Raw genomic sequence first — 25700 nt, forward strand, 5'->3', positions numbered from 1 at the left:
GTTTTGATTTCTTTGTGTTCCCATTTTCCTTTTCGCCCATTAGGAAAAAAAAAAAGATCCTGGGCATCCAAATATGATATAGTGTAATATAATTTAGGAGACGTAACGAATAAACTCACTCTTTCAAGTATATGTTCGAAAGCAGGGCATCATGGTGACCTTGTGAGCTGTATGTTAGCCTCATTCATTTATTTTTATTTTTAAAAATAAAGATTTTCTTGTTTTTAAACAAGAATAGACAAGGACAGTCACTACTACGCAGCGTTTAACCGAGTAGTTCAAAACTGTGATTAACATGAGGTAGGGAACTGCACGGACAGATCTGTGGCCATTAGGCCTCGTCTGGTTCCTCAAACTGTGCAGTCTCCAGTAGACCTCGAAAGCAAAAGTAGTTTGAGTTCCAGTATACGGGCGCCTTGTTTTGACACGAGCCCACCACTTCTGGTTTGAGTGAAGCGAAGGGGTTGGCTCCACTTCCCTTCATGTTCACCTCCAATTCCAGCAGGATCTGCAAAGAGTAACTCATTTCTGCGTCGCTGCGGAGGAAGAGGCGAGAAGTGTTAGCGGCTGTCGCATGTCACAAAGAAAGAGGAAGGGAGGGTCAACCCAGCATCGCAAATACTCACCTCAGAGCAGTAAACATCGATGGGATCTCACAATCCCTCAGAAGTAGTAGTGTCGGAAGCCAACCCCGTTCCAATTCCTGACTGGCGTCAAACCCTTCATAGTCAACCCCCCCCCCCCACACACACACACAAGTTTAATGATAGTGACCAGAGGCGGGTAATACAGACACCGTAACGTGATTGTACCGGGATGAAATCCGACCACCAGGTCCGGCTTGGCCGCTTCCTCTTTTTCGACCACTTCCTCCCAGAACTGATGGTAGAGGCCCTTGTAGGCGCTGATGTAGACCCTCTGCCTTGGCCCAAAGGCTCTGAGCGGAGGCCTGATGATGGGCCCCTTCACCAGCTCCGGTCCCACCATGACGATTTCTATCCCCTGGTGTCCGGGGTACATCTTGTTGAGCTCGTCATAATCCGTCAGCTTTGCCGCCAGAGTCTCGCTCTGGCCGGCTCCCACCAGGTGGACGGTGAGAGGTTTGGAATAAGGGTTCAGGGCGAAGAGCCTCATCCCCCAGGCGATGGTGAGAGGCCTGGAGAAGAACTCGCTGCAGACCCTCCACAGGGACTGCTTCAAGTCTTCATCTTCAGGTCGAGGCCTGCCCGCGTCGCTCCACAAGGCCTTCATGTTCGCTCCAGTCAAAATGGGATGCAGGCGAGCGGTGAGATCCCCCTGCATGGCGAGCCACTGGTCCCAGCTCTTTATCTCGGACTCGGGCTTGGACCACTTGTCAGTTGGGAAGGGAAGATCTCCTGTTGGCTCATTTTAAAATAATCCAGTTGCAAAAAAACAAGAGGGTTCCAAAAGACACATCAATGTTCTGTTTGAGGCAAATGGTTGGGAATGTTTGGGGGTGGCCATCTCCACATTCAGAGCCCCAAAAAGAACAAACCGTAGTAAGGTGACCATTTTTCAAACAGTTACTTGAGGATCATCAATGTGATGTCTTCATGAATCCGTAGTTTGGACACCACCACTTCACAGCCATCACCCCGCTCCAACGCCATGTACGACTGATGCTATTCATGTCAACTTTCTTGAAAGAGGATCTGTTGCGTGACGAGCTAACTCCTAGCACCACTCATGATAACACCGAACTCTTAGAGCAGGCTTTGGGGCAAAGATGGGGCTTGGCGCGAATGCCTGCTCTCGGAGTTTGGTGTTTTTAATCAGCAGGTGGTAGTGGCAGGCCTCCCCAAGTGCCATTTGTCCAGAAGAGATCCCGTTTTGAGAAATGTATTCTGGGAAGCATAAACTGAGCAGTGTGTTTTCATTTAGAGTTCATTTCTACTTTTGTACTCAAGGACACTTTCAGAGGCCGTACTTTTGGAATGAAAGGAGTTCGAAGAAGTACTTCTACTTTTACCCAAGTATCGGCACTGCCATTGCCATCTCCGAAAGCATCAGACAAATACAGCTGGAACTTTTCTTACTTGCATACCTTTGAACACAAGCCATTCCACCACTCTGTCAATGGCAGCCAGACGCAGCTGTGAGCAGAACCTCTTGTGTTTGGCCCAGTTGCCCTTTTGACACTCCTTGCAGCAGTAATAAACATTCATGCATCTGTAAAGGACCAACGTTGTTATCGAACAAAGAGTAAAAATAGGATATCTTTCGGACGGGTAAAATAGGTTTCCTTTCAGTTGACCTGGAACAGCGCTTTAGCCTTTGCGGTGTTGCCAGCTGTTCCGAACTCTTCTCACATTGCGCGCACACTTTGAAAGACTCCTCCATTTTCTCAAACATTTCCTTTTGGGAACGGAAAGACATGGATTTTTCCGTCTGTGGGGCCACTCTGGAAAGAGAGCAAACTTAATCATGATAAAAGCATCAACCCCACTGGCTCCTAGGAGCATGAGCTATTTTTAGCAGGAGGCAATTGTACTTGGAGAGGGTGGGCCGACTCAACCACATGACATTTCAAATGTCTAACAAGGAGTGTTAGGATCTTAATGCGACAACACAAACAGGCAAATTAATGCAAATGTGTAAAGCTTCAAATTTCAGTGAAAGACAGCAAAAGCTTAAAAACGGTCTCATCACGTTCATTAAAAAACGGTCATGCAAACGCAGCTTGCACTCTTGCAAGTGCGTTTGCGCGAGACTTTGTAGAGAACATTTCAACCAAAATAAAATCCAAATCGAATGCCTATTAAATACATACCTCACACTTTCTGCCATTTTGAAGCTCTGTTAATGAAGGTGGCCACGCGGCTCCTCCTTCCACTCCTTCGACGACTTGGGGTAGAACGTCAAACCACCTGTTGTCGTCCATCTAGTCTGAATGACATCGATCTTTCCACGTGCTCCGCATGCGCTACAAATTTATAATGCGGCGTCATGTAGGGGCAAAATAAAACCATAAAGTCCAAATAAAATCATGCATATACACACACATTACTGCTGTTTGTCATTGGGGATGACGTTTATGACTTCAGAAGACTATGGAAGATTATCATTTTAAATACCTGTACAGGACTGCGTGCATACGTGTTGTGACCGCGAGAGGTCAGTGTCATTGTTGTTATGATTGTTTCTCTGGACGAGTTGGAACTGGGAAAGTGAATTCCTTTTGTGTTTTTGCATACTTGGCCAATACTGTATATTAGATTTGGATTTGATTGGAAAACGCTAAAAATGTTTGTGTCATGTTTGTCCTCCTAAAGAAAGCATATTAAAATAAAATAAATATTTCCCACCACCATCTTTTTCCATTTTCTAACATTTTTGACAAAGCTCCAGGGAGCTACTAGGGCCAGTGGCTTATTGGTGCCAATCAATTCATCCACCCGTCCATGGTTTAAGACAACCAAAAAAATGCTTGTGCTTAATTTAAAAAAAGAACTTTTATTTGGTCCACTGGAACCTGAGATTGAAATATTAAAACATACATATGTATACACATATATTCACAACCCAAGCCCCCCTAAAGGATTGACATTTTATTATTATCACATTTGTCAGCATTAGGCTCCTGTTCACTTTTTTCTGGGGGGCGGATTTAAAACAACAGTTTGTGTTCACCTTTAGTACCTGTACACTTTCAAAGGACGGCGTGTCGTCGCTATTGTAGCCTCCTCATACTAGCAGCAGGGGGCGCCACTGAAACAGAAAAAGGGGGGAGCGAGAACCCAAGTGACAATGAGACGAGGGGTGGGAGGCAATATAAAGTGATTGGCTGTGACCTTGCACCCTCACATTCTTTCGCAATGACAAATTATTTGACAACAAGTGAGCAAATCGATTCAAATAAATTACATCGCAGAGCTGCTCAGTGCAAATATTCAAGAGTGGTCATATTAGATGAGGATTTTTCTTTGGGGGTGGTTGGTTCTTTTGATGATGGTGGGGGTTGGGGTAAGTACAGCTGCTTCGCATCACAGAAACTTTCACAAGGTGTTTTTAAAGATAAAATGATGGCTGGAAGAAAAATGTAAAATCCCAATCGGCGTGTGTCATTTGCATTCCAACCAGCCAGTCCGGAGCTTTGTGGCTTTCAAGTCAAACAAAAGACTCATGCCGTCATTTCGATGACCGTGAAAGAGCTGTGAGGGGACAATTGTATTATTATTATTATTATAATTTGACGGGATCTCTGCATGGCAAGGGGCCCTCCGGAGGCTCGCGCTCTGCTCGACAAGGGCTACAAGAGTAAACTTGAACGCCTCCCCTCTCGCGAGACTCGACGACACCGGCTGGCCGGCCAGACAGCGGCCCTCACACTTCCTTCCAAGCCTCAAAACCTGTCAACATGAACACATGCAAATGACACACGACCGGCTTGGTCCTGGGTTCGAGACAGAGCGGGAACTTTTCAAAGACATTGGAACATGCACCGCAAAACGCCCAAGATCCATCCTGCACCTGCATGGTCCAAATAAAAAAATACAAAGTCAAGTAGGTTTGGCTCAATAGGTACCGTCATGTCAGTGGGGTGGGAGACAATCAGTGCACCCCCGCCCCTCCTCCCGGTTGTTTTAGCGAGTGGGCGGAAAGCGGAAAAAAGAAGTGTTGCAAATGGCTCAGTAGTTACAGCACTGGGAGTCCACATCCAGCGCTTTGTACCGCACGCACACGCAAGCGGTCAGCGGGGCTTGAGAGCGGCGCCAGTCCGCCCTCGTTCATCCTGAGGGGCCGGCCGCAAGAAAACTTCAGTGTTGAGCAATACATTCGGATGTGAGTCATTCCACATCTTTGTCCGCGTTTCTGGCGTCGCCCGCCCGGCGTTCTGGCGGCCTCAGCGTCCGTGGGATAAACGGGCGCCGCCGAGGACGGTGGTCATAGCGGCCTGGGGCGGTGCAGGCCTTCGATGTCCGGGGTGAGCTGCGGGCTGTGCGTGGCTTTGGTGGGCGTCCAGTCGCCCAGGGAGGCCTGGGCGGCTTTGCGGTGAGCCAGCCGATGCGTGATGGAGAAGCCGGCGTTTCCTTCCAGCTGGGAGAGCACCACCAGAACTTGCCTGGAGGGGGACGCGGAGAAGAAAGGCAGAGACGAGGGACCGTTCAGAGAAGGGCATGCAGACAAAATCGGGTGAATATTTTTCTTTAGCGCTGACTCTCGGATTCGGTCCAGGGCCTTACACCCTGCCTGCATTTCTGCCTTTGTCAAGGATGAATTCAGGAAACCTTCAAGAATGACTTGAGTCAGGACATTGCAAAATAATAAGGCTGACGTTGATTTAAAAAGGAAAAAAAAAAAAAAAGGAGTGGAGCCATCGCCTTAAAAGAGGAAACTATCTTGGGGGGGGACATTTTGTACTTGCCTTTTATGTGGGCCATAACTCTCGGGGAGAACGTGTCGTATAACATGCATCGCTATCAGTGAATCATTTAAAGGCGGACTCAACTCCGAAGAGGATTCATGAGCTGTCGCGGCGCCACCGTGCTCATTTTGATCCCAGACCCATTTCTTCATAGAGTGCGCTCATCACAAAACACAAAAAGCGTCTTCCATCACTTTTTCTTTAGTTCAAAACAAGGTTGTTCATGTATGTGAAAACTGCAACAACAACAAAAAAATTCATGCAAATGGAAACTAAAAAGAAACCATGTCACATTTATGAAATGAACTAAAAAGAAGTACAATTCTAACTCACTAAAATGTCCTTTGTGCTTGTTTTTGTCAATTCATCTGCTTTCGGGTTTGCTGAAGACCGTACAGATGAAAGAAGGTCAAACTGGCGTTTGACAATTGCAGTTTTACTTTATTACGTTTTATACTGAGCCGTGTTTTGTTTTGTTGCTTTATCCTGCGCCCAATAAATATGTCAAATATTTAAAACAAAACAAAACAAAAACTTCAAACAGAACTAAAATGAAGCATTTCTCAAAGAATGAAAACAAATCGACACAAACCTGCCCTAAAAATGAATTGGATTAACCAAACCAAAAACAAACGATGATGACAAATCCCAAACGGTTACGAGGCCGATCCCAGGCAAAACCCGAGCACGTACCGGTGCAAAGGTGGCACGCTGTCGATGGTCTTGAGGCTGCCTCGCGTGGACACCACGTTGAAGCTGTCCGTGCAGTCGCAGGAGACGTGGAGGTAGTACTTGGGGTGGCGGTTTTCCACCACCACGATGAGCCCCGCCCAGCCGTGCGTCAAATAGTAGCACGTCATGCCCTCGCGGCCCTGACAACACAGGAAAAATGGGTCCAAAGTTCCACCCGAGGAAACATTCTAATGCTTACGGTATAATTCGAAAGACATCTCATCACCCCCCCCCCCCCCAAAAGAAGCCCCAAATCCCTTGTCCTGGCTTTTCTAGCCGTCCCCGTGTGACGCGCGCCCTTACGGAGACCGAGACAAGCACCTCGTGTCTTTCGCCCTTGTTTTCTGTCAGGAGAATGATGGCGTCGGCCAGCGTGGCGGCGGCCGCCTCCACCTGCTCCACCATCACCTGCCTGGAGCTGTAGATGGCCAGGATGTAGCCGGGGAAGTCCTGACTGGGCCGGCGCTGGGCTCCGCCGGTTGGACTGGAGACTGCGGGGAGGAAAACCGTCATCCGGTTGGTTTACAAGATGACAAGCGGAAAGGCTTGGACGACAAACACGCCGACATTTCTTCAACGGTGAGCGACTTGCTTCTCATCGGCTTATCTCCACATTGTGTGAATGGAGCTTACGTTTCCGAAATGGTGCAACACAAGTCAGAGGCGACCAAACTGCTTGAGGATGGTTTTAGCTCAACCTTTAACGTGCTGCTCGAGAATTTTGCCCGCTTCCTTTGGTCCATGTTTTGTGACCAACGCGCCTCTCACCGTGAAATCGTTCCAAGTTTGTAGACACTTACTGGGCGTGGGCGGCCCTCCTGAGCCGCTCACGTTCATCTGCCAGTGGTTAAAGGCGCAGCAGACCACGGCATACTCGCCGGGCTCCAGCATGACGTCGCAGCCAACAAACTTCTTGACCGCTCGCTTGCTGTGCGCCAGCAGGCGGCCCAGGGTCAGCTTGCTACTGGTCCCGAAGGAGGCCCGGAACACCATGATGCACAAGTCCAGCAGGTGACTGTCGGCCGTGTCCGAGCGCCTGATGAGCCAGGGGGTCAAAGTTTTGGTGGGTGGTGGGGGGGGGGGGGGGGGATAATAATTAAAAGAAAATAGTAGTAATAAAACTTTGATTGTGAATCCGTTGCACGTGTCCACGTTTACCTGCTTCCCTCCTGGAAGAGAGCAAACTCCAGCGCCGTCCTCTCCAGCACAGTGAGCGCCATGACAGTCACCGGCCCGCTGGCTTTGCTGGGGAAGCATCCCTGAAGCCGCACCTCCTGCCAGTCTGAGTGGATCTTACAAATATCCACCGAGTCAAAGTACCTGCGGGGAGGAGGAGCAAGGAGACGCCGTTCTTTAAATGGAGGCTTCAAAAGCCATTGTGTTGCCTTTGCGTCCCTCCTGGTTTTGTTTGCTTTGTTTCGGTCCAGGCGGGCGCAGGCCGAGACGTTACGTGTGGGAGGGAAAGTGGGACGAAAAGACAGATGGGGTCCTTTGGGCCAAACACATTTTTCAGGTGCAGTTGCTCAAAGAGGACAGCTGCCTAGGCCCTCCTGAACTTACTGCATCTCCTGTTTTACTAGACACGCGCACTCTTGCGCACATATACTTTCTCTACACACACACACGGACACTCTCGGTATGACGCAGTGCAGTGCTCCACTGTTGCAAGCCACCACAATCGTGTCATTTCTTCGTTCAATAAACATCTCTACATGAAAACAAATTCCAACTGAAATTAAAAATCAAGTCACCTCCTGTCACTAATGTGAAAACGACACTAAACTAATGGAAGAAATAATTATTTTCATCCCCATAGTTCAAGATCAGATACGTATAGTGAACTGCAATCAGGCGATGCCGCTAGATTTTTGCCTCAAGTTATCAGACGCTGAAACACTGGCCGTGAATCTCGTGCACAGAAAACGGATGGTTGGCTATTTCACATGGCTCATGAGATTGTTCTGCTTCATGATGAAACATTTAAAATGGGAGGCACTGACAGATGAACCGAATAAAACAAGAAAATGCAAGCATGGTGGTAGAAGCCTGCTGAAATGAGGGCATTTGCTGCGTGTCAACATAACAACAACAGCAGCCGCAGCAGCAGCCGCGTTGCTCAGATTGCTGCCAAAAGCAGATGGTGGGTAAAATCCGCAGGGGCGTGAGCTCACTAAACGCGCCGTCACATGACACGCGTCCATCGCGCTGGACTCGGATGACATTTGGAGAATCCCTTTTCGCCGTTTTCAGCAAGCAAAAGCCTCGGCATTATCAAGCCGCTTGCGCGGAGGGCGTCTTTTCCTCCGATCAAATGTGCCCAGCTGGAAATTCACGCATTTCACATTTGCCCAAAGGCTGCACGTCCGGAATCGAGACAAGGCAGCCGGCGTGCGGCTCACATTCAATGAGCATCAAAATATCAGCGCGGCCGTCGCAACGCAGAGCGCGGCGTGCGTGCTAACGCAAGCGCTGACGAAATGTCCTGTTAGGAAACGAGGGTCGATGAGCTGTCATGACTCCTGGGGGCCGCGAGGGAGAGGAACAGGGAAGCCGAAATTCAAATATTGCTGGCTGAAGACTCGTCGAAAAAAGTACGAGGACCGATTCAACTTGCTGAAAACGCGAGTCAAAAATTGTCAGAGCGCAAGAAAAGTCGAAATGCCTGACAACTTTTGTGTGACATCACGCAGCCGCCGGCCGACTCTTACTTGATGAAATCGCTGTACTCCATCCAGAAGACGCCCTCGCTGCTCCCATGCGCCATCAACTCGTGACGCAGGTGCTGAGGCCAGTCCGTCCACTCGTCCGACCAGCTGCCGTTCCATGAGAATCGACCCCACGGGTTGCGCAGTCGCAACAACCTGGAAGCGGGAAGTGCAGCGTGATGAGGGAGGGAGGGAGGGAGGGAGGCGAGGCGAGGAGCCTCCCTCCCAAAGAGTGCTTCCAGGACCAGTTTCGCACCTGTATCCTTGGACATCTCGGACATCCAAGATGGAGTAGGCGTGGCGAGGCCGCAGCCCCAGAGACTCGTAGACGGCGTCATCGACCTTCATGTTGCCTCCTCCACACGAGGCGCCCATCAGAAATCTGTGCCAAAACACCGCTCACCTTTCACGACGTCTCGCCATTGACATTGTGCCGATCTGTATTGGCCCCCCCACCCCTCTCCGAAAAAAAAAAAAAGGATGACGGAAGCATTGCTTTACCCCGCTTCCTTCGAGCTGAGCATCTTGGCCCAGATCAGGTCGGTATCGATGGGCTCCTCCCGCGGGTTGGTGGAGCTGACCTGCAGCATGAGCGAATCGCACGGCGCCCCGGTCAGCGTGGCCAAGCCCTCGATGGCGCGCCCCGCCTGCAAGGCAAAGTAGGAGCCGTGGAGTTTGGCCAGGGCCTTCTCGATCAGTGCCACCCACAGCTGCTTCCGCTGGGCCTGGAACGACCACGCACACACGCAAACGCACAGTGTCACGTGTCATAGCACACAAATGATCCCCAATTCACGGCTTTTAAAATGATCCAGCTTTGTTCCCGTTTTGGTTCTGAATTTAGAGATGGGATTCGGCCGCTATTCAGTTCGGGGGAAGCGGGGGGAAAAAAAAGCCCGCCAAACGGCCTCGGCAAAGATTTGAAAGAGGTCACGCATTTCAGCGATTCGGCACCTAACAGAGGTCTAACCGGTCGCATTTCACGAGGCAATCGATCAACGGCGTTGTCGGTCGCACGCAGACAGACCCCAGCGCGACATGGTTGTACCGTTCCCCCGGCATGAGCGGGTCAGGTTCCTGGCGCGCGGACAGACCTGGGAGAAGAGGAGGAAACCGTAGTCGTCGCAGGGCAGCATGTCGTCCACCAGCACCGTCGTCCACGTCCCGTCTTTGCATAAGCGGACTTGGTAGGCCCCCTCGGTGCAAATGGTCCTGGTGATCATCACCCTCTCCACCAGCTCGGGACGCTCGGCCAACACGGCCAGAGCGCTGAGGAACCTGCACCGGCAAAAACCAAGAAGACGACGCTTATCCACACGGTGCTGACGGAACGAAACTATGGCATCTGTGGGCTCAACGTGAATGAACCAATGCTGGTGAAAAAGCACCGTTTAGGATCGCAAGCCGCTTTCACGTTGGAATTGTCGGAAATGATGGACATTTTTTGCCATTGGAAAAACAATACAAATGGGAAAAAAATAATTATCTATCTATCTTTATACGTATAATTCTTTTCTTTGTTTTTTGCCCATCCTTGGTTACTATGCTGTCAGCTTGTATTGCAGCCGTTTTCATCGACAGGAGTGGCTGGTACATCTCTACACTACTTCTCTTGGGTTGGCTGGTGCGTGCTTGGTTGTTTACTGGTTATTAGAACAACTGTGTGTGCGCATGTGCGTGTGTGTGTTTTAAAGCGAGAGAGAGAGAGAGAAAATTGGGTTACATCCTGTTGAGAGTGAGAGGATTTGGCTCTGGGGAGGGTTATTTTTGATAAGCCGTGTGCGCTGCTGATGAAACTAGTATCGGGACAACTTTGTGAGCGACTTAACTTTGGCCTGTGTGTGTGTGTTTGTGTGAGACACATCACATGTACACACCCCAAAGGGTGCAAAGCAAGGACAGAAAGATAAAGCACATTTCCCGACTTGGTTTGGATTATCTTCCTGTCAAATCCATTTGTGCATCTTTACACTATGATCTCGCTTTTATATTGTGGGGGAGTCATTTTTTTTCTCCACTCTTTATGACATCATATTTTCTTCATCATTTCTTTGTGTTAGTCACCATCGTTTCCTGCTCTATGTGCAAGGCTGAATTCGGGGCTTGTGAAATATTTTGCAAAGAGGAAAAAAAAAAAAAAGGACATTGGACTCTGGACTTTCCACTCCAATGAACAGAGCACAGATTTTATTAGCCGTCGGCTCTGATAAGGTCTTCATTTCCATTAAATAAGGGGAATGAAACCCAAATTGTTCTTTTATTTTATCACGTTAGAAGATGTTGCATTAGACTTTACAAATTGAGATTTTCTTTTCTTTTTTTTTTATGTGAGGAAGCTTTGAGAGGGGATGTGATTGCAGCACTCCAGATTTTTCTGCACATAGCGAGCACGCCTGTCAAAGTGAAATTCTGAAGCCCGAGGAGCGTCCTACTTCCTTGTGATGCGTTCCGACAGCTCACCAGCAGTTTCCCAGCAGCCCCTGAAGGATGTCAGAAGGTCGCGGCGTGCGGAAAACGGACCACTTGACGCCTCGGTCTTTGAAGTTGCTACATTTGATCTCGTGGGGGCGCAGCCACTTTTTGATTCGCTGCTGGACGCTGTCGCCCTCGGGGAAGCCTACCGAACGAGGTCCCGGGGGGAAACTGTCGTCCACAAAGTTCACCGTGTTCTAATTGAGGGTGAGAAAGAACACGGTAGAGGATGGAGCGTGAAAAGCAGACAAGAAAAGAGGCGGGACAACCAGACACACACAACTTGATTTTTGAGCTGGATAAATTTATGCCTAAAGCCTCAGACAGTCGGAAGGTTGCCCACCGTGTTATCACGGTATCGAGTCGGACTTTCATTTTTTGATTTTTTTTTTTTAACCCACTCTTTGCTATCCCGCCTTTCTGTGAGATGAATTTTTGGGGTAGAAGGCATTGCGAGCTAGCTAACCGCACGTCACAATTCCCCAGCAAACCGCTAAAGTGAATGAAGGCACGCAAGTTGTGATAGAGTGGGAGAGGGATGACTGATTCTATTTACCCATCCCACTTTTTTGCAGACTAATACAAGTATGAGTATTCATAGGTACCAACTACTGAGTCAGGCAGGGGATGTGATCCGGATGCCCCGCTGGTAGCTCCCGGTGAGGAAAATTGATTGCTCGCCAGTCCCTCCCCATAATTCAATTCGGTTGCCTTGATGCCGCATTAGTGACCAGACGAGTGTCGCCGCCTCGCCGCCATCATCCAAGGTCGCAATGTAGCAACGCAGAGTGCGTAGTTCAACAGTTTACGCACAACCCCTTGAACTAGCTTTGACGTTTTATGGATGCAGGTAGATTTACTGTCACACAAAAACACTTGGGCCCTTGACTTCAAAATAAGTGCATGAAGACCAGGAACCAAGATGTCATACTTAGCCTATAAGCTACTCCATTAAATAATCCGGTTGCTGTCCTTTGAATGACTCTGAATCTCCAGGGAAAATGCCACAACTGTCAAAAGTCATGTAAATGCACAATTTTTGGCCTTCTGCTCATACTGGGGCAAAAACACTTTTTGTACCTGACCCAAATAAATCCGTGGCCTGTGTTCCGCACATTAAAAAACAAAAAACTTGGAAGGGTGACTATTATTCGAAATACAATCATCTTGATCTTTTAAGGGTACTCCTTTCTTGTGCGCAGCTGACATCTGAAATGATTTGCTCATAGGGCTTGATCTTACAATGATTCAGAGCCGAAGGCGTTGTGAAGTTGACAGAGCGCGATTCCCTGCTTCATAAACAGTGGCGACATGCCAGCAAGCAAAAACACAGACTATTCCCACCCTGACAGCTCCCAGCAGATGCAAAACTGGCAAACATCCAAGCCTGCTTTTTGGAGGGTGGTAAGCTTGGAGCCAAAATCATCTGTGGCACCGACGCCCTGTTTTTTTGTCCTGCAGAAACAGACCAGCAAGAATGCATCGAGGCGCATTTCACGGCATCACACTTAATTCATGGAAAACGGAAAGGAGCTCTGGCGGAAAGCACCGAGGCCGTGGTGAGGCAAACAGCTGTTAATGACGACGAGTCACACCACCGGACCTACTCGAGGTTTGGCCACAAATTTGGAGAAACAATGTTGGAGACCGAGAGTGACGTAGGAGGAGGAAAGAGAAATCGATCCCAGTCTTGTTCGGTCAGCTTTCAGTTCTGTTACACAAAAGGTGCAGCGACAGTACGGGGCGGTGTTGAACCCTTCAAGCTTCGGATATCCGAACACAAACGATGATGAATGAGAAAAACGGAGCAGGTCCAGATGATGCCCTTAGTGAGGATGTTCACCGTTGGGAAGCGGCTCATTTTTGCCCAGCACTCGAGCTCTGTGGCTAAAAATAGGCCAGACCGGCGTTTGCTTTAGCATGTTCACACACCAGGCAGTCAGCCGCAAAAATGTTGCGACAGTGGGACCGGTTGAGCATGAGAAATGAAGTGAGGAGGGTTGGGAAGAGCGAGGGATCATTTGAATGCCAGTCTAGAATCTGGAAAAGATGTGAAATAAGAGGGGACAAATATTCTCAGACAGCTTCTCCAACCAGGAATGAAGCAATGAATCAAAGAAAAAAATGATCATCAAATACTTGTGTGGTGTTAAATAAATGACACGCAGTGAGTGAACCGGCCTCGTGCTGGCCTGAGGTTTTTAAGTTAACCGAACATGTAAGCGACGTTGCATTTTGGGCATTCGCAGTCTTGACAGAGTTCTAACATAGTGGCCAAGATGTACGGAAAATATCATCCGACCAAACAATTGCAACTCGAGAAACAACAATAACATCTAACAGCATACGTCTTCCAATATTATTGTGGAAGTGACAACATTTGCATCATACTGTGCAAGGTGAAGGACGTTCTGCGTCGAGTCAACAATGAAGACGGTTCCTAAGTCCATAAATTAGTTACAACTACGAGGTCCCAAAGCAATGAAACGGGAAACGCTACGAGACAGTTTGCCTACTCAAGTGTGTCGATGCATTTTTCTCACCTCTCTGCAGAAGCTAACAATGTTCTCCCACAGTTCCTTGGCTTCACCCTCATCATTTCGCCGCCGGGCCTCCACATGCATGCTCTCTCTCCTCTTCAGAGGCTTGATCACCTTGCGAAGGGTGAGGTACTGCTGGGGTGTGTGGCAGGCGGCGCAGTTCTTGGCCTTCACGTCATTGAGCAGCGTACATGCCGGGCAACTCCACTGGCCGGGCCTCTCGTGAAGGCTCGACGAGACGCTCGCGGGCGAGGCGGGACTCGAAGAAGCGGTGGCTGAAGATGAGCAGGAATAGCCTCTGCCCTGTTTCCGTGTTTTATGACCGGTGGAGGACGAAGAAGAGGGGGGCGCGCAGGAGCATGCCGCGCTGGGCCCAGATGGGATCTGGCCGCAGTACGCGCAGCAGCGAAGCAGGGACGCCTGCTGCTCCTGGAAGCCGTGCAGCTTGGACGACCCGCAGGCGGAGCACTTTGGGGCACCGGTGGGGTTGCGCAGGGTGCACTTGGAGCAGGCCCAGGTGCTAAAGTCCGGGCTGGAAGGGCTGGCCGGGGTGAAGCGCACCGTCTCGCAACCCAAATCGATTAAGTCGGCACCGGCCCGCGACGAGCGGCAGCTTTCGCATTTCGACGAGCCGCCCGGGTTAGCTAAAGAGCAGCCTGGGCACTTCCAGGTAGGGGCTCCTGAGGAAGGGTGGTGGATAGCCTGCTGATTCTTTGGAGGCTCTTCTTCTTCTAAGATACTGAGGCGCTTGCTGGGGTATGAAGGCTCCTGGGGTTGGGCGTGCTTGGGTTTGGCGGGTCGCTGGGGGCCAGGCTGCGGGAGGACGCTGGCACTTGGAGGCGAGGTGGGACTTGGGCTGTTAGGGACTTGGTTCGTCGGTCGCCCTGTCGGAGGCACCTCTCTCCTACTCCGTGGCACGGGGTTGTTCTGGAGGGAGGAAAAAGCACTGAAGGTGGAGGACGGCACGGGGCCAGGGTCTTGGGGTTCGCACGGCAGAGCTGGGGGTGAGTCATCAGTTAGGTCTATGACTAGAGGGGCGGTCCCTGCCGAGGTCACGGGAAACCCCAGTACAGGAGTGCGAACCTCCGGTACCACCAAGGCCTCGGGGGGGATTTTGGGTAACGACAGTTTCCTGGGGCCGCCGCAGGCTGAGCAGGACATTGCAACGGGCGTATTGTGAAGCGTGCAGCGAGGGCAAGCCCAGCCCGACCGCTGCTGCTCCATGCCACCCACTTCTCCGTTGCTCTCTGACCTTCTCAACATGTCCTCCTTCACAGGAACCTGTCCTTGGGGCTCTGAAAGCACCGCGGGTGTGAGGGTGGGCGTCGGGGGTTCGGTTGTAGGAGCGGGGGGCAGACCGTTTGAGGTGGCAGCTACGGTCGTGATGGCGGGCGCCGGGGTGGTGGAAGATGGTCCGAAGCCGCAGACGGAGCAGGCTCTCGATCCCTGAGGGTTATTGAGGGTACAGCGGGGGCAAGCCCAGCGGTGCTCCTCGCTACTACTCAGGCGAAGGATCTGGTTCAGGTCAGGTTTCTGGCGAGGCGCCTCACAGATGGAACAGCGAGGGGCTCCGCCGACATTTAAGAAGGTGCAGCGTCCACATGACCACTCACTGCCTCGCACTGCAGCTGCCATGGAGCCAGGAGAGTGAGAGTGGCTGCAAAAGACCAAAACAAACGGTTTAGACTCACGTCATTTTTGAAATTCTACCATTGCCATATTAGGACATTTGCTATTAGCCCCATTCGGAAGGTCAGATTTGAACCTTTTAGGTACTTTCCCCGTACCCGTACAGGGAACGGGGGCTTGTCACTGTGCACCAACTTGCAGCAACGGTACCCTTGACACGTAACTTGGGAAAGGACATTTTAATTGTGGAAACCATACAAAAACTACAAGGAGTCCAACGATATCTTTATGCAGAACGCTGCAGTTGATTATTGCTTATTAAAGCCAGGTTTCTGGAACAAGTACGAGGAAATGAAATTTCGAGATGGCTGGGGAGATGAGTGAATAATAAGATAAACTACCAAGCGAGGGAACACTTGCTTCCACCGAGATAATGGCGGTTGTCCAAAGGAAGAGTCGGGTTGCGGGGGGGGGGGGGGGGGGGGGGGGGGGTGGCAGACAACAACAAACAAACATTTGAGACCACGCGAGGATGGGACCCAGAAAAAATAAGAAAGGAAAAATGGAGTGTGAGAGGGAAAGATTGCCTCGCTCAGGGGAGCAAAAATTAAATCTCTTTCCAGAGGGTACTAAATCCATCCACAATGGCTGTATGATTAGAGCCAAAAAATGCAGCACAGAGGGCAAGAGATGGAGGAGAGGAGGCTGCAATCGCCTCACAATAACAGAGCTACGATTCTGGCTGCTTCTCGACAGACACTCGACAAATGTGACAGACAACTCTCCATCCCCTTAGCCGAACACCTCTCTCCCGCTGACCTTTAATAGGAACGCAGGCTTCAGAAGAGCAATGGATGTGCACTTGGTGCCTTTGTCTTCACCAACACTGTCAAGTCACCGTCACTCAAGTTGCTCACGCGTGAACAACAACACGGTGAAGTGACGAGCTTCGAAGGGGAACGGCGGAGAGCTGTGAGTGGGGGGTCAATGTCGGTGGAATCTATTTGTAGATAGAGTCACATGCTTTACTTTTGTGCCGAGGTTGGTCTGCAGCCTCAGCCTTTCGCCCGAGGACAATCAAAGTACGGAGGAAGAAGTTCCAGTACATTATGTCAGAAGCCATTAACCGAGTATTTATTCTCCTGGGCTGACGTCAGCACTCCAACCTCGAGCATCCCCGGCGAAGAGAGAAAGTATATCGGTCTTCCAGCGATAAAAAATAAATAAAGAGTTGGCTCTTAGCTTTGCTTCAACATTAATTGAAGAATTTAGCAATATAATTATGGAAATTGCGTGTTTATGGTGTTATTAAAAAGACTGCGAGAGGAAATCAATTTTGGAGCCACTGTTGTAATGCTTCTGTTAAAACACACCAAGAAGCTGACTGCTAAATGTTTTCCTTTTTTCTCACATCGCTTGGCCACGGTTAGAATTGATGACACGGCAAGCTACCCAAAGGCCCATCCTCCTGTCTGTCGGTCTTTCCGTCTACAGGGACCCACAACGGCCATGACAACAATGAGCGTCAGTGCGTCACGCTTGATGACAGCTCGTTTCCATAAGCGTCAGGCGGTTTTCCTCGACAGCGGGAGAGCAGAGTCGTGGTGTCGGTCGCATGGCAACTTTGTCAAATCAATTGATTTGGTTGGCATCGGAGCTGAGGGATGGAAAACGTACCATGTCTGTCCCTCCGCAGCAGGCATGAGAGCTCAGAGCATTCTCACAATGAGCGGATCACACGCCCGAGAATTTTCCAAACATCGCACTTCATTCCCTCTTTATTTTTCTGCTGTAAGTGTGCACCGATGAGGGACACCTAACTCAATAAAATATCACAATCCTGGCCTTTCATTAAAACAAATACACATGTCTGGCCTGTGGTCCCAGGACAGTACTTGGGGGAGGGGGGGCGCTCATAAGCGGTCCCGTGCTCAAACCTTTTCTCCTTGGCCCTGTTCAGTCAAGCTGCTCTAAAAGTGCCCACTTCAGCTCCTCGGTTGCTCGGCATCGCAGACCCGGGCAGACAGCCAAGAGGTTACAGGGGTGCGAAAGCGTGAGAGAGACGGAAGTCCACCTTTACAATAATTAGCTCTTTGCAATGAAGATTTCAGTGCTGCAAAGTAGCCGGTCTGAATAAATCATCAGGATCAGGGCATCAATGACCCTTGCGTAAATGCTCACGGGCTGCGGGGCCATCATGTGTCCTCAGTTGACTGTGACAGAATTTGAAAGCTGCAGAGCTCGGGCGCAAAGTCGCAAACGAGTTCAGAGTTCCCAGCTGCGTGCAGACTACAAATAGATGCAAAACAATGGCGGGTTGCGTGATGGGAAGGTGAGGCTGGGCGCTGAGACTCCTGACCGCGTGTACCTCAGTCTACCGCTGGCTGCTCGGATATACTCTGCGGACGGAACTCTGCCACCAGATCAAGTGAGCCGAGTCCCCGCCAGCTTCTCCCCGCGAGACATTTGGCCTTTGTGCGACAGTCATTAGCACTCACTTTCCAAACTTGGCTCTGGGCCCGGGGGGGACGTAGGGGGATGCGGGAGGGCGGGGAAAGCTTGGCCTGCTCCTTGAAGAAGCTTTTTACTTTATTAATCCAACACAGACGCGAGCAGTCTTGAAAATTGACGCCTCGATATTAACGCCACCACAAACTCACACTTAAGTGAGGAGGAGAGTACCAGGACGATAATGTTTGAAGGTTTTCATTTTGAAGGAATTACAATGATTGATTCATTTAAAATTCGAAGAATGCTCGAAAATCTTCATTGAATTTTGTGGGAATCAGACTTTGAGTTTGAACTGGTTGGAGCCGGCGTCGGCAACATTACACAACTGACAGCCGGCCATTTGGTGTTGGATTCTTGTTGGCACCCGTGACTTTAGGCCAACCACAATCAAATCGGTCAGCAACTTGGCAAGATGGACTTGCGCTATTCGACAAGTCTCTCTCTCTGACACACAAGTTGAAACACGTCACGATGTTTTGTAATCTGACACACTGTGAGGCGATGACACAGCAGGAAAAATTTTTGTTGCGATTGAGAGGGAAATTTCAGACACAGACTATGGAACACGTTTCACAATAAAATCTTATTTAGCTCACTTCTGGAGAATACAAGTTGCAGTTACTTTCGAATGAATCTCATCTCAAATTTGACCGAACCCTCTCCTGAATGATAGAATTGCCAAAAGAGTCAAGCTTCTGTTGTTGCCGATTTAGGCTAGCTTGACATATGACCACAAACGCTTTTTGACCAAGGCGACGGCACCCATTTTAACAAGATTCTACCTAACGAGCTCTCGAGCGACTGTGCTTGAACTCTAGCATAGAAAAGGGCAAAGGAAGAAGTCGAGCGGCGCCTGACCTCTGGCTTTGCCCTCTGTGAATATTTCATGACCTGTGCTCATTTTTGCCAAGTGAACGTGTCAGCAGAGGAGACAGCTTGGGATGCTGGAATATTTAAAGAGAGGAAACTGTCCGACTTGGTTTTAGTGCGCTGTGGCAAAACGCTAGCGCGAGCAGGGAGCCTACAGGACACTCCAGAATGGGAGGAAGAAGTGACAATACAGCGCCGCGGGCAGAGAGGAGGCAAGCTATCACGCCATGACGCCTTTGGAGACGAAAGCGACCGGCCCGGGTACTGTACCAAAGGGGTTCGCCCTCTCGGCGCGAGCCAGGCTGACACAGCAAAACGGCAGAGTCGGCCCAAGCGACAAACCTAAAAGAGAGTGACAATTATTGATCGGAAATCCCCGACCGCTGACATAATGAGCGGCAGATCCCAGCATGCCGACGACAGCGTTACATGGAGTGGGGGGAAATCGGCAATCATCCAGTCTTGCAAACAAAGCGACATCATCAGGACATAAAGAGCATTGCGAAATAGGTTGCGGTGCTTTCAACACTGAAGAAGACGCTGAAATAATAATTCAGGCGTAGGCGCCGCGAGCAGGCATTCTGCTTCAGTCCAGTGTTGGTCAGTTTTAATCCGATTAAAAGAAGGGGCAAAATGATGCCGCTCCAGAAAGATAGCAAAGAAATGAAGAGGAAGCTCTATGCAGAAAGTGCAGTGCTACGCTTTTAGTTTCACGTTCTTCGTCTGGAATGGATTCCCGTTTGCAGTCCAGCAAACAAACGCGCAAACGGTGGATACCTCAAAGAAAAGACGTTCTAGATTTGCCAGCAAGTGTCCTCCTGTGAGAACCGATGGCACAAAATCATTCCGCACAAACGGTTCCCCAAAGTCAAACGCAGCTTCGTGAAACCCTACCGGCCAACTTACTGCGGGCCGAAAGTATCATCGCCACCTCGAAAGACAAATAAAGCTGAAAACATTGGAGCCGGAAAATATGCTTAAGAATAAAAGACAGGCTTACTCCAAAAGCAGAAGGCCTTGGTGCTAGATTTCATGCTCCGTCACAGCTCAACAAAGCTTGCCTCACCACAGCAGTGCGTGTTGGCGAGACACGTTCAAGCTTCAAGAAGACAAATTGCACAATATCGTTTTGTCTTCACAGGGACTGAATGTGTCCCTATCTGTTGCTCAGATGACCCTCAAGGGTTGATTGCAACTTGTTATTGAGGGCTGGCTCATGCCTGGAACTGCTGCCCGGGTCTTGAGGAATGCTGACGCCGCATGGAATTTTTCATTAACTCCCCCAAATTGAGGCAGGGCTCGGTCATAACGAGCTCCTATTCTAATCCCCCCCCCCCCCACGGGCTTGTTTTCACAGGGTTCCAAACAGTCAGCTCCATCACCTCTGCAGGAGTCACCATCGACGCTGCCAAAACGCTCCATAATGTGCTCGCAGAGGCCAAGTGGTGGGATTTTGGTCTGCAAATCCAGCTCAGCCAGATTTTCAGTCCAAAATAGAAAAACAACATGAAAATAAAGCCTCAGATTGGATCAGGTTTTGCGAGTTGACCCACGGCTGGGAGGTCACCAAATTCTCTGTGAGCTGTAGCCAAGAAGTGTTGCCAAGACACCGTACAGCGCGACATTCTTGCGCATCCCTCGAGATTTTGGACAATTCTATTCTGTCCATGCGGACAGAGGGGTACCGATACATTGTGTACTTGTCCGGTATGTTTTTCAAGTGGAAGCTGTGAAAGGTTTTGCACCATTTGTCTCCATGCCTGCCGAATGACTCCAGTTGCTTACCTGCGCTCTCGGTGAGGCCGCGCAGCAAGTTGCTGTTGCTGCTGACGCGTGATGAACGCGCCGCCCCACACCGGGCTGCTGTGACTGGTCCTGAGCCAGCCCACCGGGGGAGACGACGAATAGGGGTTGCCGCGAAAGCCACGGTCCGACTCTGTCTCTGCGGAGAGGGACGAGGCCGAGCTCCCCATCGCCACAGTGGCAACAACGGACGAGCGCTTGGAGAAGAAGGGGTTGTCGGAAGCACCTTTTTGCAGTCTCAAAGCTTCCGGTCTCAAGTAGCCAGGCTTCGTGGGAGTTCGCAGACACGTCAGTCCGTCGCTCCGTCACAGCGGTGCCTTATAATTAATTGTCTTTCTTGTTGATTTTTGACCTCTCTCTAGAGCGCCACTCTTCATTCCTCCCGCGTACCTTCGCACATGTCTCATCAGTCTGTGCAGGCTCATGCTTGGTCCTCCTCTTTGAGAAATATGCCGCGTTCACTGTCGCCGCCTCTTGGAACAATGGCCGGGTTCATCCAGGCCATCGACATCAGTCTCCTGGTCCACGCAGACGGTTGCAAACAATCAATAGCGGCATGGATCCTGAGTTACATCCAGTAAGAGAAAATCAATGTGCTGCATTTCCTGGGGAGGGTGTTGGCAAAACTACCAGGCATGCTACTTTTCCAAAATCTCAAATGTCAAACATCCGGTCTGGATAACAGCTGGACTCCAGCAGAACCCCCTCACCGGCCACAGCTGCACATCAGCCGTGGACTTCATCCTCATGGCAAATGTTTTCCCACGCTAAAAGGTATTTAGCAGAACCCAAGATTACACGACTCAGAGAGATTCTTGCAAAATATACACAACTGTTTCTGGCTGGGGATGTTCTCGCCGAGCACTTAGCAGCTGATAACTTCAAATAAGGACGGCAAAAGTGATTTTAAAAACAACAATAGGACGATAGGAACCTCCGTTTGCTTTAAGAGCAGTAAAACAAGTGTCACAAATCGAATGCAGAGAGTGTCGTTTTCCATGCAAGAAAGCCAGGATCACATCAGCTGATCAATTGGCTGCTGGCTGTTACGTGAGCAGTTATCAATGTAAATGTACACATCAATGTACAGATACACTTTTCAGATTGAACCAGTTAGAGAATGCATAATTTCACCTCCACTGCCCTCCCCCCCAAAAAGCATGCTTGTGTCCTCTTCCTTCAGTAGTACAGTCGAGAGGCCAGGGAGCGAGTCTCCATGCAGTCAACACGAATGCCGATGAAAAAGCGAATTGCGCACCAAACGCTCAGTCATCTACTCCAAGATCTCCCACCGGCTCTCTTTTGGGAGCCGATCATTTCCCAGGAGACACATTGACTCGCTGCACATGCCGCTAACATGAATGCCTTTTCCAAGCAGACATGCTCAGTGTTCTCCCTGAATGCAGCAGGACGGCTTCCATTCACCGCGGCGTGTCAAGTGGCTCCATTCGGGTGGGCGCCGTCAAAACGTGCTTGTCGTCCGCTTGTGTGCGTATCGCAGCACATGATTTTCATTCCCAGCTCGACGACAGCGAGAGCGCCGTGAATGCGCGTGTGATCGCCCCCTGAACGGCGGATTACTGGAGAGTCTGCAGCCCGCATGCGCACTACCCCCAAGCCCCCAAGCCCCCACCGGCGGAAAACGAAGCTGGCAGGCAGCAGGCAGGAGATTGAAACAAATCTCAACAGGGTCCGAGCTGTGAGGTTTGAGTCATTATTAAGGAAATGCAGAGGTGGCAAAAGTACCCACCGTCTGCACTCAAGAATATGTACCGGTGCTTTTGTAAGGAAAACAAATAACTGTGAATTTAGAATAAAAGTAAGAAGTAAAAATAATTTGTCTTTTTTTTAACTGTCCATTATATCCACAACAAGTGGGAAATTAGGGATGCACCAATGACCGAGGACTGTACAAGTACTTGCCGATACCAAAATACTGAGACTTGACAATGCCATAACATCTTACAATTGTGATGAGCACCTTTTTTCCACAACACACGCACAAAACCTTTTCTTTAACATGTCATACCTTTCATTCAAATCAAATACGTTTCAGAGTAACCACATTACTGCTATTCCAATGTCCAACTGCATGTACTGCTTATGCAGCCTGTAAACAAGTAAGTTAGGTGTCGTCTCAGTCTGAACACGCGGGGCGTGTAAAAGGAGGGGGAGGTAAGACATGTAGATCATGTGAGAAGAAAAAAAAAAGAGAGGCAAGACAGAAAATAGAGTCGCGGGTGTATCCAAAGTAGATAGAGTCGGTAAAAATAACTTCACTTTTGGTTGCACACGATTAACTGTGTGATAAACGAATGTCATTTCCCCCTCTGTATCTTAAAATAAATCCGATGATATGTTAGTTTCAGACATTTCAATCATGTGCAACTGACGTCAATGTTTAAATCTAATGAAAGTGGCTCTACTCCACTCTGAGAGACTGCCTTGGGGCCCACAAAAACATCAAGCCCAGTTGGTTGAGCTCGTGTTTTTAAAACTGTAACTCAAAAATGCACAAACATCACACATGGCAACGCGCCTCACTCACTGCCTAGACTCCTCTCAAGCTAAGCCGCGCGTTTGATTGACCTAACAAGGTCAATCAAAAAAAATAAAAATAAAAACTATGCATAATCAAGAGTGTTTTTTTTTTAAACTAGCAAAGGGTTATTAACAACAAGAAGATGGCAGTCGGTGACCACACTGCTCATCACCACGCTGCTGTCCCTTCACATTACTGAGATAAGCCTTCAAACTTTCCCTCACTCTTCCACTTCATCTCACTTCGTTGACCTCATTCCAAATCTCCGGTTCCTTCGCTGAATTCATTGCTCACCCGGAAAAGACCGCATTTAAAAAAAAAACACACACAGAGGCTATCGAACCAGAAATTGACATGACTCACATATTTGCCAGTACATCTTCATTGCATGGACAGCAGAGTGTTAAAAAATGAGACGTTGAGTCGCAGACGCACTCATTTCACTGGAACTCTGCTCGGTTCCACTGGGGGTGGAAAAAAAAAAAAAAAAAGAAAAAGGGGCGTGTTGGTCATAGTCTGCAACAGGCATGACTAGCCCGATCATGAAATGAGTTGTTCACACTCAAGCTGGTTTATCAGGAAAATCCGCTCCCATGGCTTCGCCACGTCAAAGAATGCAGATCCTAATATTGTTTGACTTATTTGTAAAAGGGCGAAGCGCAGAGAGGATTTAGCGCCCAAAAAAATCGAGTTGCAATTGGGATTAGAAAGGGGAAATGCTACGAGGACCGAACGGGCAGTTATCTGCTTCATGGAACTGGCGTCCGACGATTTACACAATCACCTTGTGGTCTTCTCATACGTCCCTAATCCTGCATGTTTGAATGGGCCGGGCATAACGCAGCGACATGCCTACCGTAACGCAAATAAAGACTCTGTGACTGTAACTCTTTGTCCGTGGTGCACCTGTCCGTGGGGCCACCTGGCCTTCTGGAGAGAGCAGCTGCACAACGCTCACAGGCCGCGACAGAGAGGTTGGATTTCATTTCGATTCCCTCTGGGACGGGGGCTGATTTCACACCACCTTGTAAAGGTTCCTTAACAAAGACACCAATTACCAATATGAAAAGATGGTTTATTGTATCTTTTTTTTTAGCTGACACCACTACAAGTATTCTCTTGAGTACGATACATAAAATTTCATTGCACCTATTGACAAATGATGATTCACTAGGGTCAAAACGCCACGGTGTAGCACTAACTACTGGCGAGGAGGACCTAATGTGACATTTTGTTTTGCCTGAGGTATCGGTTGCTGGTATCGGCAGGCTCTACGGAAACCGCTACCTTTTAAAAAGTCGATCATAGGCCCGCCTTTTAAATAAAAGATACCTGGCCAAAATTAAGCTTTTTTTTCCTCCCCTAATTGCAGCAATTGCGATTCGAAAATTATTACTCCAGGTATCACAACAATAGTCCAGTTGTCATTTGAAATGTTTTCTTTTCTCAGGGGTTTTAATTGTAACGGGAGCAACTTGAATTGTTTCTTGACCTACCTTGTGTTGGGGTGAATGTAAAACTTGAGTCACTACATGGATGCGGAGGGCCCCATGACTTGGTTTGCCTTGGGCCACCCAAAAAATAGCGAATGCAGTCCCATGACCGTTACAGTTTTCCATTTAACTCAACGAGTCGTTTCGAGCCTCGGGTAAGCGTGGCGTGACCTTTGCTCGTCCCATGCAATCATCCAATGGGTCATAAAGAGCATGACTAAGTCGTTTTCAAAACAACCTTCTTGGAAATTGCGTTAATTGAAATGTATTGGACACTAGCGTCACACAATCGCTCCACTAGTCGCCAAAGCGGTAACGCGGGAATTGTGCCACAGGAGGGATACAAACATTAGCTTGACAGCGTAGCCAGCTGACTGAAAGAGCTTGTCAACAAAGACGGCACGATTTCAATCGAAGGTGTTCACGCGGTCGGACTGAAGTTGATTAGCACGAGTCCATTCAAACATCGGCGATTCTCACCTCAAGTCTAAGCGAAGGGCAGAGGAGTCCCCCGTCTTTGTCGTGGCGGCGCTAACTTTTCACATCCATCGAGAGGTTAAGTTGTTCCCGCGTTGCGCTGCGGCCAAAAGGAACTTCCCTTGCGTGGGCTGCGCGTTCTCCGCTCCCCGAACACGTCGCAGACATTTGGGACAAACGTGGAGGAGATTAATAGGCCGACAGGTACCAAAGGGAACTGATGAGAACGCGTAGGTTTACCCCCCAACAGCCTTCAGAAGGTAGCGGAATCGGTACGCACTAAACTCAAGACGAGTGTGCGTTAAGTGCGCAGCGAGAACCATCTGCCACTTGTGAAGCTGAAGTGAGCGTACGTAAATTCATATAAAGAATACACGGAAACAAAACTACATTTCCCGAGTTCAACACAGAATATCCGGGTTCGATATACAGTATTGTCCTTCTTAAAATGCTGCTTGCGATTTAGATTGAACATATTCGTCCTTATTTTTAGAATTCAACATAATATTTTCAGTTTTACAAATATGACTCTAAGTTAGA

The 25700-nt window shown here is 49.3% G+C and overlaps 2 protein-coding genes across 4 annotated transcripts; both read right to left on the reverse strand.

The window, feature by feature from the left end:
* Positions 1–132: 132 nt before the first annotated feature.
* Positions 133–2938, reverse strand: LOC147189438 (putative protein MSS51 homolog, mitochondrial). The gene is made up of 6 exons (XM_086137981.1): positions 2792–2938; positions 2276–2422; positions 2066–2190; positions 813–1376; positions 627–720; positions 133–536 (listed from the first exon to the last, which is right to left on the reverse strand). The coding sequence occupies exons 1-6, from the start codon at positions 2806–2808 to the stop codon at positions 332–334; spliced, it is 1152 nt and encodes a 383-aa protein (XP_085994107.1). The 5' UTR covers positions 2809–2938; the 3' UTR covers positions 133–331.
* Positions 2939–3454: 516 nt separating this feature from the next.
* On the reverse strand, positions 3455–25436 carry capn15 (calpain 15). Of its 3 annotated transcripts, none has more exons than XM_086138602.1 (12): positions 25164–25436; positions 13839–15492; positions 11284–11492; positions 9918–10101; positions 9325–9548; positions 9080–9205; positions 8827–8979; positions 7277–7438; positions 6919–7154; positions 6440–6609; positions 6080–6258; positions 3455–5083 (listed from the first exon to the last, which is right to left on the reverse strand). In XM_086138602.1, the coding sequence occupies exons 2-12, from the start codon at positions 15468–15470 to the stop codon at positions 4906–4908; spliced, it is 3453 nt and encodes a 1150-aa protein (XP_085994728.1). In that variant the 5' UTR covers positions 15471–15492; positions 25164–25436; the 3' UTR covers positions 3455–4905. The 3 variants fall into 3 exon arrangements, with proteins under 3 accessions (XP_085994728.1, XP_085994729.1, XP_085994727.1); XM_086138603.1 differs by lacking the exon at positions 25164–25436 and adding an exon at positions 23554–23671; XM_086138601.1 differs by lacking the exon at positions 25164–25436 and adding an exon at positions 20631–21470.
* Positions 25437–25700: the final 264 nt, after the last annotated feature.

This window comes from Hippocampus guttulatus, chromosome 19 (assembly GCF_054856545.1).
Source record: "Hippocampus guttulatus isolate MCC_2025c chromosome 19, RoL_Hgut_1.0, whole genome shotgun sequence".
Lineage (NCBI taxonomy): Eukaryota > Metazoa > Chordata > Actinopteri > Syngnathiformes > Syngnathidae > Hippocampus > Hippocampus guttulatus.